Source organism: Manis pentadactyla, chromosome 9 (assembly GCF_030020395.1).
Source record: "Manis pentadactyla isolate mManPen7 chromosome 9, mManPen7.hap1, whole genome shotgun sequence".
Lineage (NCBI taxonomy): Eukaryota > Metazoa > Chordata > Mammalia > Pholidota > Manidae > Manis > Manis pentadactyla.
The window spans coordinates 117,568,761-117,581,796 of record NC_080027.1 but is presented as its reverse complement, the minus strand read 5'-3'; the positions used below and the strand labels follow the sequence as shown (position 1 = coordinate 117,581,796).

The 13,036-nt window shown below is 39.8% G+C and overlaps 2 protein-coding genes across 7 annotated transcripts in view; both read left to right on the top strand.

Annotated features, from left to right (window-relative positions):
* TRAF5 (TNF receptor associated factor 5) overlaps positions 1 to 2,649 on the top strand; it is a 44,006-nt gene extending 41,357 nt beyond the window's left edge. For all 6 annotated transcript variants that reach the window (XM_057507999.1, XM_036912467.2, XM_036912462.2 and 3 more), the window contains one exon: positions 242 to 2,649. In XM_057507999.1, the coding sequence (XP_057363982.1) occupies positions 242 to 819 (578 nt within the window). In that variant the 3' untranslated portion in view covers positions 820 to 2,649. The remainder of the gene's footprint in view (positions 1 to 241) is intronic.
* Positions 2,650 to 7,917: 5,268 nt separating this feature from the next.
* The window catches only part of BATF3 (basic leucine zipper ATF-like transcription factor 3), a 147,383-nt gene continuing 142,264 nt past the window's right edge, over positions 7,918 to 13,036 (top strand). Inside the window, exon 1 of the mRNA XM_057508002.1 lies at positions 7,918 to 8,026. The gene's annotated coding sequence lies outside the window, so the exon portion shown is untranslated. The remainder of the gene's footprint in view (positions 8,027 to 13,036) is intronic.

Sequence of the window (13,036 nt, the reverse complement as noted above, 5' to 3'; positions counted from 1 at the left end):
ATGCTAAGCGTGACTTCCCTGCACACTTGAGTTCAGTAGTACATATTCAGTGTACCACTCCTGCCAAGACATGAGATTCGCTGAGTTGATAGAATTAATGCAAGTGGTCCATTGGTGGATAGGGAATTCACTCATCTTTAAGCTGTCAGAATTTTATTGGTTCTCTTCAGGTAACAAAATTCCACTTCAGGCGAATTCTAAAAACCCCTTTAAGGCTGCAGAATCTTTTTATTGTTTGCAGTTGTTTTGGAAGGGGAGACTAACAAACATGATGCCCACATCCACATTCATAAAGCACAGCTGAATAAAAACGAAGAGCGATTTAAATTGCTCGAAGGTGCCTGCTACAATGGCAAGCTCATCTGGAAGGTGACAGACTACAGGATGAAGAAGAGGGAGGCGCTGGATGGGCACACGGTGTCCATCTTCAGCCAGCCCTTCTACACCAGCCGGTGTGGCTACCGCCTCTGTGCTAGAGCATACCTGAATGGGGACGGGTCCGGGAAGGGGACACACCTGTCACTGTACTTCGTGGTGATGCGAGGGGAGTTTGACTCCTTGCTGCAGTGGCCATTCAGGCAAAGGGTGACCCTGATGCTTTTGGACCAGAGTGGCAAAAAGAACCACATTATGGAGACCTTCAAGGCTGACCCCAACAGCAGCAGCTTTAAAAGACCCGACGGGGAGATGAACATTGCCTCTGGCTGTCCCCGCTTCGTGGCTCATTCCACATTGGAGAATGCCAAGAACACCTACATTAAAGATGACACCCTGTTCCTGAAAGTGGCTGTGGACTTAACTGACCTGGAGGATCTCTAGTCAACTGTTTCTGGGGTGGTAGAAGGACTTCTTGGATTCAGAACCATAGAGGAGGACAGTTTTGATTATCATATTGACTGAATTTAGACTCAGTGCACATTTATATTTGGCTTTTTGCCTTTAAAGTTTGAAGTCACTTTTTAACTCTCAAGTGCTGTCTTCTTTTTACTTGTTACTCTGTCTTAGTTTGAAACTTTAAACTTAGGATATCAGCTTGTTATTTATATTTTTATATCTCTTAGAAGCTGTTAAGTTTCTTAAAAGACAGGTCTGGGGCATCTCTCTTTTATTGGTGCTTAGCATGGGGTCTCAGGGTAGGCAGGCTACAGTGTAAAATGTGACAGAGGACACAGAAGTAGAATTCCCAATTGAAAATGCTTTCGTATTTTCTGATTTTCCCACTGGTTCTAAACCTGATCACAAGCCTGTAAAAGCCATCTTTTCGTGTAGGCTTTTCCAGTTAAATAGATGAGTGGTGTGCCTATAAAGACAGTATGCCTAGTTTGAACTACACTTTTTTTGGTCAAATTCGAAATTTATGGACATTAGTGCACCTCAGAATTTTTCATGAGATTCACTAATAGCAAGCACAATTTTGCAAAGCTGCATAAGAACTGGTGAACAGAGTAAGCATTTTTATCCTTTTGAAGTAAAGCAGATGGAGATGTAGCCGTCCAACTGAAGTTAAGATTTTATTAGATTCAACCATGTAAAAAAACTTTTCATAGGTCAAAAAGTTAAATATTAGCAGTTTCATACAGTTTAACTTTATATATATATATATATATATACATACAGTTTAACTTTATATATATATATATATATATACACACACACACACACAAATAGCTTATAGGTATTTGGTTATAATAAATTAATGTGAAGATGGGCAGAATCTAGTATATGATGAAGAAATGTCATAAATGGATAAGAGGAATTTAAAACTTAGGGGAAGAGTACCATTATCATTTCCTATGAATGTCAAAAGTACTCTGACCAAAAACTGAATGCCAAAGTCAGTATCTCCTAGTCTTCTTGAGAAAGCTTTTAAATTCATAAACTGGTATAAGAATGGGCATTTACATAGACTTGTGACTTTTCTCGTCAAAGTCCTGAGTACATTGTGAAGAACACAAATGATTATGTGCTTATGCATCTGTCTGTATGGGCCTTGTGTGTAGAAACTGAAATAAGTCCTTCAGACTCTTGATAAGCCTGCGCTTAACAAAAAATACCCAGTTTTCCTCAGTCCTAATTCATTCTTATGCAGCTGAGCATTACACTCAGGCTGGCTCATTTGGTGTGGGGGGACAGGTGCTAAGGGTGGAGGGCCACTGAGGGCAGCTCCCTTGGGTGGTGACCATGCACTTTACAACTTTTTGTACAGTTAACTTGATAGAGGAAGCATGATTTATACCAGTGACTTCTGGAATAATTAGAGCTTTATTAATCTGTGAAATTTTCAAGATGCTAAAGACTCATACTGCAGAAATCATCCCAAAGGAACCAATTCCAAGAAAGAAGTTAACAACAGACATGTACTGAAGAACTACATTGTAGCTGCTGGTGAACTTTGGTAGGTGGATGGTCGACACATCGCCTCAGACAGACTCAGGAAGCCTTTCTCTAGACCACACAGCCAGACCCAGGTAGTTCTGTGTGTGCACTTTCAATGTTTCTCATCAAATCCAAGGTCACCCGTGTAACTCCTTGGGAGCTGAAAGTCCTATTGTAAATAGTTTTAAGTAGTTGATGTGAACAACATTTTAAGATGAATCTGGTTTTTGTGTTTTAACCAACTTCTCTACATAAAAAGTGTAAGTCGTGGCATGGTTTGCATACTTCATCATTGAAACAGTGATCACAGGACAAGGTATTCGAGTAAAAAGCACTCCTGTGTCACAAAATAAGAGTTGTGATTTTTGTTTTAAGGAAGTGGATCCATGTAAACTGTTTCTCCTCTTTAATGATCTGAACAGTTATTTTTATTCTGTATCAGAAAGACTTAAGTTTTTATTTCCATTTTGGCCTGATTTCAATTCCTGATGGAAAGAAACAATATAGTAAGGCTAAAGGGCAGTTAATAGCCTTGAGAAATGTATTTGCAGAATTCAAGTAGGATGGGAGGTGGGATACATATTAATGAATATTAACAGATCTGAATTCTGACCCTAATCTCCAAATGTGATGTTCTCAGAGGAAGAAGAAATAGTCACAATTCAAAGTGTCAGTCTTGAAAGCATGTAAACAAAACAGAGAGCCATAAACCTTTTTCGTGGTCCTTTGGACAGTCAGTCCACACTGCCAATTACCCATTTTTCTTTAGAAAGTGGTTGGAGATGTGGGTCTTAGTCTTACCTACAAATTCTGGGCTGGAGATAAAGCTTTGATGGATGCACAGCACGGGCACCCGGGTGGTGAAATCCCCCGAGAACACCACATTTTAGGGGAGGAGGAAGAAGAGCCTGCAACGTATTGGGAGAAGGAATGGCTAAAGGTAAGAAAACTACCAAGGAAGGTGGGAAGGGAGAATGTCAGCAAGGCCAAATGCCACCCTGAGCAGCATCGCCCCCAGGGCACCCCACAGCTGACTCCTGAGCTGTCACTCCCGTGCTAACTCCTCCTCAGCCTGTGTCTCTGACTGTGGCCTTTGCCTTAAGCTGCAGATTCACGTACCCAAGTACCTGCTGATCATCTCAACTTAGAAATCCCACAGGTACGTAAAGTCCACCAGAACTGAACTAGAAGTCATCCCACTCTCCCTGCTGCTGACACCCGAAGACTCCTGTTTATTCTACCCCAGTTAATGACATCATCATCCAACCGGAAGCCTGGGCACTATTCTAGATTCTTCCCGCCCTTTCCCATCCAGTCACCCAGTACTGCCAAATCAACCTCCAAATAATTTATTGAATTTATCCCTGCTACTTATCCCTACTGCAGCCCTGCATTTTTGGCTACATGAAAATCTGAAAAGAACTCCTAACGTACCTTCTGCAGCTTCATCACTGATAGGACAAAACCCAGCCTCCACAGCGAGGCATACAAGGACCCCACGCCTGTCTCTGCCCTCCAGCCTTACCTAACACTTCTCTTACTTTGCATTTAGCAATAACGCAAACAGCTGTTTGACAAACTGTGCTTGTGCTTCTCTGGAGTAGTCTACCTACCCTCTTTCTTTGCCAAGGGAATCCTACCCGTTAAGATTCTGCTTTGCCCTCACCTCCTCCAGGCCTTCCCACACTAGCTCTTACTATTGCATACCCCGCCCCCACCCGTGACTGGGCCAAGAGGCCCTGCTCTGTGCTCTGGGCTTCCTTGTCTGGACCTCAGCTGCTGGACTTTTCTTTTTCCCCCAGAAAGTATGTTTCTTTTTCTTGTTGTTTTTATTAAGGTATTATTGATACACACTCTTATGAAGGTTTCACATGAAAAAACAATGTAGTTACTACATTCACCCATATTATCGAGTCCTCCCCCTCCATTGCAGTCACTGTCCATCAGTGTAGTAAGATGCCACAGAGTCACTATTTGCCTCCAAGAACGTATGTTAATTGCCTATGTATTTGTCAGATTTTGTGTTAGGTGCAAATAGAACAGACATTGTCCCCGTCCTTATAAAATTTATAATCTGGAGGTTAGCCACAAATGGTGAACCAAAATGATACAAGTGGAAATGTTCCCGGCCTCCTCTGATAAAGCCTTTGCCTCTCAACTCCTTTCCCTTGTGCCCTGCAAGAGAAGTATCTCTCAGGTCACTTCTGAATGTTTGTGATGCAAAATAAGGGGACAGGCAGAAGACACTGGAAGGGAGAGCCCTAGAGGCGAAATTTATGAAGAAAAGCTAAATCAAACCACACAAGGATTAGGAAGAATCAGAGAAAAAAGAAAACGGAATATAAACCCGTGGGAACTATTAGAAATCGTGACTTGGAGCCTCTTGAATGCTTTTGTCTTACAAGAGACCCATATTAAAGACTTAAATACATTTACAAGTTATTTTTGGTTATTTGAGTTAAATTCCTTTGACTGAAACTCCACACGGAGACTAGACTCCGGCTCCAGGATTTATAAGGCATTTGAACAAATAAGTAATAACAATGTAAGCAGTGGTAAGTGCCTTGAAGAAAATAAGAGCAAAGTGAGAGAATAATGAGGCCAGGGTGGGGAGCTTACGTGCTTGGGTTGGCAGGGAAGGCCTTTATGCTGAGGCAACATGATAGTGTTTGCGTGACCTGCTTCCTGAATACCCAGCACTTCTGAACCCCTTTACCGTATCTGAGGAATTCCCTATGAGAGAATTGGCCTCTCTGCAGCACAGGCATGTCACCTAAGCCCCCCAAATCAGGCATACTCATCCAGAAAACTTCAACTTGAAAGAAGTTGGAAAGATTTCACTTTCTTTTTCTTCAAGAAGATTTGTAAGATGGAGAAGGAAATGCCCCTATCTCTGGCTATGCAGTGGTGAGGGTGGTGAGGGTACCAAAGGCCAAGCTGTGTGCGCCCCATCATAGACTGTGCTCGTAGTGGTTGCAGTCTTGGTGTCAAGTAGTGGCAACAGCGGTGGATTTCTGCCAAAGCCTCTATGTGTCTGATTATTGTGCCTGGCCGGGCTGTACCCCATCTGGCCTTGGGTCTTCCTAGAGACTATGGGTTACAGGGTATTAATAAAGTCCCTTTCTCAGCCAGCACGGACTCTTGTTTGTAACTAAACCTGACTGAAACTAATCTAAGACCTGAAAGATGAGTCAGCATGGGAAGAGCAGGTGGGCTGAGAATTCTAGGCAGCAGGCACTGAGGAACCAAGGATTTGGTTTAAGGAACTGAAAAGAGGCCATTGTGGTGGGAGCCCATTAGGGAGAGTGGCACTTGAAGTGAGAAATAGAGGCAGGGCCCAAATCTAGTGTTTAAGTCATGTCGAGGAATTTGTGGTTTATGTAAAATGTAATGAGAGGTCACATGAGTTTGGCAGGCACATGCTGATTAATGTGCTCTAACAAACTGCTGTGTGTGGAACATGGGTAAGAAGAGACCAGAGAAGACAAGGGAAGAGTATTAGATTATATGACACTGCAATTGTGTTTGTACGTGTGCCCTCCCTAGATCATAAACTCCTTGAAGCCAAAAACTATAATTCAAGTGCATACAAGGTGCTCAGTGTATAAACTCAAGTGTAAATATACAATAATGCAGTGAGTGTTTATAACAAGTCTGCTGCGCAGATAATTTATGCTCATTTCATAGATGAAAAAACTGGTAACTAGAGATATCCATGTGCTATGTGCTAGTTACACTAATTATATATTAACACACTAATCCTTACAACAGTCTCATGAGGTATATGTTATTTTATTCCCATTTTACAGATGAGGCAACTGAGGCACTGAGAAGTAATATAATTGGCTTTAGGTTACACAGCTAAGTAGTAATGCCAGGACTTGACTCCAGGCAGTGTGGATTCAGAGGCTCCACTTGTAACCACCAAGCAAGACTGCCTCATATAGGTACTGATAACCCTACAGGCTTATAAAAATATATAAATTTTAAATTATATATAATTTATAAGTTCCATATAAAATTAAAATATAGTAAGAGTAACCACTAGAATAAAAATTGAATGTATAACTTCCAAGTCACTAGAGGGAAAAAAACCTGGAAAAAGAAACCACAGACAGAAAAGAGAAAGAAACAACAGGAAGCATGATACATAGAAAAAACAAGTTAGAATTAAATCCAAACACATCAATATGAATGAGTTAGATTTTACTATTAAAAGAGGAAATATCTTAATTGCGTAGGGCACATTTATCTGTTTTTTAAATGCATAGCTAAAGACAAAGCTAACAACTCCATTACTAGGTTTATATTCAGAGATACTCTAGCACATGTGTGCCATAGTTTACCCAGCACTGTTTGTAATAGCAAAAACTGGGAAAAACAAGGAATGGCATGGATGCGGAGCTATTGGTGTAAGGGTAAACTGGTACAAGCTCTGGAGAACAAGTTAGCAATATCAGATTAAATTGTGCAATCCTTCCCACCTTGCAATTCCATTTCTAGACATATACCTGAAAGTTCTTGCGGTGTGACCAATGTGTAAAAGATAGTAACAACCTGTTGTTGTAGGGTAATGGAGAAAAGCTAAATGATCATCTGGAAGACTAATACTGAAAGTATTTGGAAATACTCAATACCCATTTAAGACTTTAAAAACCAGAAAACAACTTAGTAAACTACGAAAAGAACGAAGTGCCTTTAATTTTTTTTTAAAGTACCTATTAGAAACCTTCAGAAGGCTCAACTAATACTGAAAGTATTTGGAAATACTCAATACCCATTATTGACTTTAAAAACCAGAAAACAACTTAGTAAACTACGAAAAGAACGAAGTGCTTTTAATTTTTTTTTAAAGTACCTATTAGAAACCTTCAGAAGGCTCATGCATGAAATGTAGGATGCAATCCAAATAACTCCCGGAAAGAACTAACCCTGAGGCTACATAGTGCTGGATTGGTGGGGGAAATAAAAATTGTTATTTACAGACGATTTCTTACCTACAAAATCCAGGAGTATTATAAAACAAAGGTTCGCAGACGAGACCGGATAGATGAACACACTCCAAACCAAATTATTCTAGGGCACAATCATTAGAAGGGCAAACAGAACAGCAACAAAAACTGCCAGGGTAAAGCTAAAAAGAAATGTTCTAAACACCAAGAAAATTGCAAGACTTCATCAGAATATCAGTGGAAGACCTGAATTCGTGGAGAAATAACAACATTGTTGGATGGATGTCTCAATTTTGTAGAGGAATCCAATCCAAGCAAACTAATCTACTGAAAAACAAATCCCGGGAGACTTTGACAATCTATTACAGAATTTGAAATGGAATCCCAAACAAATCTCGGGAAAACGTTGCCATCTGGTGACAAAAAGTTACAGAATTTTACCATGCAGCGTGAGGTTCCGGGAGACGCACAAGTCAAAGCGCCCGCCGCCGCGGCGTTTGGCGGCGCGACCGGAAGAGGTCTGTTGGCTCCGCCCCGCGGGCGGGGCGTTTGCGGCCAACCAGCGCGCGCGCCCGAAAACCGCCGCCAGCCCCGCCCCGCACAGCCGCGGGTTCCCGGATGCTCGTTTCCCTCGCTGCGTTCGTCGCCCAGTTCTCCAGCACCCTCGGGCTGGGGCTGCCTTTCCCCTGCAGTTTCCGGTAAGTGACGTCCCAGTCGGAGCTGTGGAGCCCTCCTACTTGGTCACTTCTGGGCTGCGCTCCACCACTCCCCATACGAGGTTTCCGCCATTGTGGCCTTTTTCGTCAGCGCCTCGGTAATCGTCACCTGCTGCACCCGGAAGGGTGTGTTCTTGGTCTGACATACCTCAGCGTCTCCTCTTGCAGATACACACCGTGCAAGTGCGCTGCCTCCACCGCCGTTTCTTCCCTCACCTCCCTTCGGGAGCACACGCCCCCCCGCCCCGCCCCGCCCCGTCTGCTGCAGCATTTTCAGCCTAACCAACATCTCTACAAGGACCACGCCTTTTAGCGCAACGCCTCTCCTCTCCCTAAATCCTTCCTTCTCATTAAAATAATAACAACAATTAAGGAAAGACTGTTTTAAGAGTTAGACACTGGCCCAACCACTTTACAGGCATTAATCATTTAATCATTGCAACAACGTTAGATAGATACACCTGAGAAAACTGAGGGTAAGAAAAGTTAATTTGCTTGAAGTAACGTCGCTTGGACCAGGGGCAGGAGTTGGAATTTGAATCTACACAGTGAATTCAATTGAATCACCCCAAAGCTGGTGCTATTTTCACCCCCTTTCTCTTTCCCAAGTACCTGGGCATTCCCCGATTTCAGTTGCTTTCTTGAGAAGTTCTTTCTGAATGCTGTCGAACCATCCCTGTTTCTGGGAAGCTGGCCTCTGCCTAAGAACTCTTTCTCAGCGTTTCCTCACACAGAATCTCGAATGTTCAATTTTATTAGGTGTCTAAGCTCTGAGCTTAGTAATATTTTGCAGCCCCCAAATGTGCTTATGCTTCCTTAAAAATGTACTCTTAACCCGGTATTAACTAATCCCCTGTCTCACTATGTCATTATCGTCATCACTGTTCCCAGCAAATGTTTGAGCAGTTAATGTAAGACACTACACATAATTGGAGTTTCAAAGAACTCTGAGGCTTAGTTCCTGATCTCAAGGAGAAATATGACATCTATTCATAAAAAGACCCAACAAAATAGCTGATAAATACTAGCTCAGTTGCCCAGAAAACAAACTTCACAGGAACGACATTGGACAAAAGAGTTACATGATAGACCTGTTTCCTCATTTGTAAAATGAAGGTCAGGCTAGATAAATAAAATTTTGTGACTAGAAAGAGGAGTAATCACTCGTGATGTGGGAACTGTTAGGCTGTTTCAAGAACATACATTATAGAGGCAAGGATTAGGTTGAAGGCTTTTCTTAGCAAAAAAATTTTTTTTTCACTTTGAACATCAGATAATAGTGACAGCCTTGCTCTGGAAATAAAATTCACATTCATATAATACTTTATACTCAATTTTTAGGAGATTCATAACCCATCCCTCCCTCCAAAGCCTACATGTTTTTAAAAAACCTGATTAAGGAAAATAAACTAACTCAAAAAGCAAGACTAAGCCAGATGTGGAGGGCCTTTATCTTGTAGTGTACAACGATTGGAGGTTTGAGAAGTTAAGTCTGGCATCAGTGTAAAGAATGAATTGAAGTGGGAAAGGCAGTGAGACTAGTTAGGTGGCAGGTGGAGTAATTTAGATAGATAGATTAGGAGATACTAAGGGCTATGCCAAGCAGTACTGTCAATGGGGGGATTGCAAAAAATATTGGTAAGGACAAATCAAAAGGACTTGTTACCTGGATATGGGAATTGAAAAACAGGAAGGAGTTGATGATAGTAAGGTTTGAGGTCTGTTCAGCTGCAGTTATATTCTATGTCTACTTTGTCTACTGTTTTATTGCGTAAGGTCTTTCCTATAACATACCTGCTTTAGGAGGAAGTATCACTACCAACCCAAAGGACATTAAAAAGGTTAATAGGGAATAGTACAAACTATATACTCAAAATTAAGCAACTCAGATGAAATGGACCACTATTAAAACTACCAAAACTCACCAAGGAAGAAACAGATAAGCTGAATAGTCCTATCATTAGTAAATGAATTTGTATTTAAAACTCTAAAAAAGAAGAAGGGGAAAAAAGAGGAAAACTCCAGGCCCAGATAGTCATGGGTGAATTTTATCAAACTTTTAAGGTAAAAATAACAGGATCTTCCCAAAGATAGAAGAGAAAGGAAAGCTTCTCAACTCATTTTATGAAACCATATTACCTGATACCAAGACCGGATGAAAACAGTTCAAAAAATAAAACCAAATCAATATGCCTCAAGAACAAAGATGCAAAAATACTCAAAAAAAAGAAATCAGCAAATTGAATCCAGCAACATATGAAAAGAAAAAAACTTTGTAAGCAAGTGTCATCTATCCCAGGAATCCAAGGCTGGTTCAACATTTGAAAATCAATTAATTGACCATATTAACAGACTAAACGAAAAACTTCCTAAGCCTATCAATAGATGCAAAACAAAGCTCTTCACAAAATTCAACATCCATTGTTTTAAAATCTCACCATTATAAATCCAACAGGTCTGTGTTCTTAAAAACACTAAAAATTCAGTTCAAGATGAGGAAAAATCATATTTTGAGCCCCAAACAGAGCACACAATTCATCTAGAGGTCTGTAGAAGTGCCTGCCATGTACGATCCAGAGGACTTGGTGGGGTAACTTCACAAGACTCAGTGGTTGGGGCTTCTGACCAGTTGAGTTTTGCCTGCTTCTGCAATTCAGCCCCCCTACCCCCAACCCATGAAGAGACTACATTGCTGGAATGACAGAGAGAAAGTGAAGAGGACGGATGGTAGCATTGGACATTGTCTTGGTAGTCTCTCCAAGAGATGGCATTCACTACTCATCTATGCTTTTCTATCTTAAAAAATTTTGCATTTTTACAAACAGCAAACAAACAGGATGTACTCATAAGTTTCAGAATGTAGCTGCCTTCATATCTTAATCAATGTTAAAAAAATTCAGCAAACTAGGAATAGAAGGGAAACTGAGAAATGGCATCTACCAAATCTAGAGCTAACATCATACTTAATGGTGAAAGATTTTTCCCTACCCCAAAGATTGGGAACCAGACAAGACTGTGTTTTCACTAATCCTATTCAGTATTTTACTGAAATAGGGAAATAAAATTATCCCTATTTTCAGAGGACATAATTGTCTATGTAGTAAACTTTTAAGAAATCTACAAAAAAGCTCTTACTGCTAAGAATTGAATTTAGCAAGGTGCAAGATAAAATGTTAATGTACAAAACTTAATCATATTTTCACATTAGCAATAAACAACTGGAAACACCAGTTTCCCTCCCCCTACTAATGAAATAATTAGATATAAATCTAACAAAATATTTTCAGTTTCTGTATGCTGAAAAGTACAAAATGCTGATGAAAGAAATCAAACACCACCCAGACTGTGTTCGTGGATTAAAAGATTTAATGTAGTTAAGATGTCAGTTCTTCCCAAATTGATCTATGCGTTTAATACAGTTGCAGGAAAAAAATTCCAGCAGAATTTTTCTAACTAGCTAGATTAGTTGACTCTAAAATTATAAGGAAAGGTAAAGGAACTAGAATAGCAAAAAAATTTTGCAAATAAGGATCAAAGTTGAAGAACTTACATAACCTGATTTTTTAGACTTCTTGTAAAGCTATAGCAATCAAGACTATAAATTTTGTGGACATATAGACCAATGCAACTAAATAGAGTCCAGAAATAAATCCACACAAATATGGCCAATTGAGAGGTGTAATGGATGGATGGAGAATGAACAGGCTTTTCAAGATATAAAAATGATCTATGATGGATCATAGATCTAAAAATGTGGACACTCTTGAGGAAAACAAGGCAAAATTTGTGACCTTGGGTTAGTCAAATTGTTCTTATATAGACCCAAAGCACTGTCTAAGTTGGACTTTTATCAATAAAATCCTTTGCTACATGAAGGACACTCAAATTTAAAAAATGACAAGTCATATTGGGAGAAAATATTTGCAGATCACATACTTATCAAATAACTTGTAACCAGAATAGATAAAAAATTTTTTAAACCTAACAAGAAAATAACTCAATAAAAACATGGGCAAAGGTTGAACAGACACTTCTCTAAAGAAAATACATAGATGACAAGCACATAAAGAGATGTTTAACACCATTAATCATTAGAGAAATGCTTTCGTAAAATCACAAGACACATTACACACCAATTAGAATAAATTAATTTAAAAATTATAATTCTATTCATCAACAAACATTTAGGTTCTTTCCATATCTTGGCTATTGTGGATAATGCCACATGCACATGTGAATACAAGTATGTCTTCAAGGTAGTGATCTTGTCCTTTGAATGTATGTGTACCTGGAAGTGGGATTGCTGGATCATATGATAGTTCTATTTGTAATTTCTTGAGGAGCCTCCATACTGGTTTCCATAGCAGCTGTACCAGTTTATATTCTGACCAACAGTGTACAAGGGTTCCCTTTTCTGCACAGCCTCACCAACAGTGGTTATTTCTTGTCTTTTTTTTTTTTTTTTAAGTTAAGAAAGTTGTTTATGTCCTACAAGAAGTTGTCCGGTCTCTCTCTCGACCAGGCTGCAGCAGAAGAGGTCCTTGTCTTTTTGATAATATATGTCCTGACAAGTGTGAGATGGTAGCTCATTGTGGTTTTGATTTACATTTAACTGATGATTAGCAAAGTTGAACACCTTTTCATGAGCTGTTGGCTATTTATATGTTTTCTTTGGAGAAATGTCTATTCAGGTCCTTTTCCCGTTTTTCTTTTGGGTTATCTTTTTTTTTTTTTTTTTGTATTGAGTTGTATGAATTCCTTATATATATTTATTGAATATTAATTCATTATTGGATATGTGGTTTGCAAATATTCCTCCCATTCTATAGGTTGCCTTTTAATTTTACTGATGGTTTCCTTTGCTGTGCTGAAGCTTTTTACTTTTAGTTCCACTTGTTAATTTCTGTTTTTGTTGCCTTTGCTTTTAGCATCTAATTCTGCCCCCCGCCCCTCCCCCCAAAAATTAATTGCCAAGACCATTGTCAAGGAGCT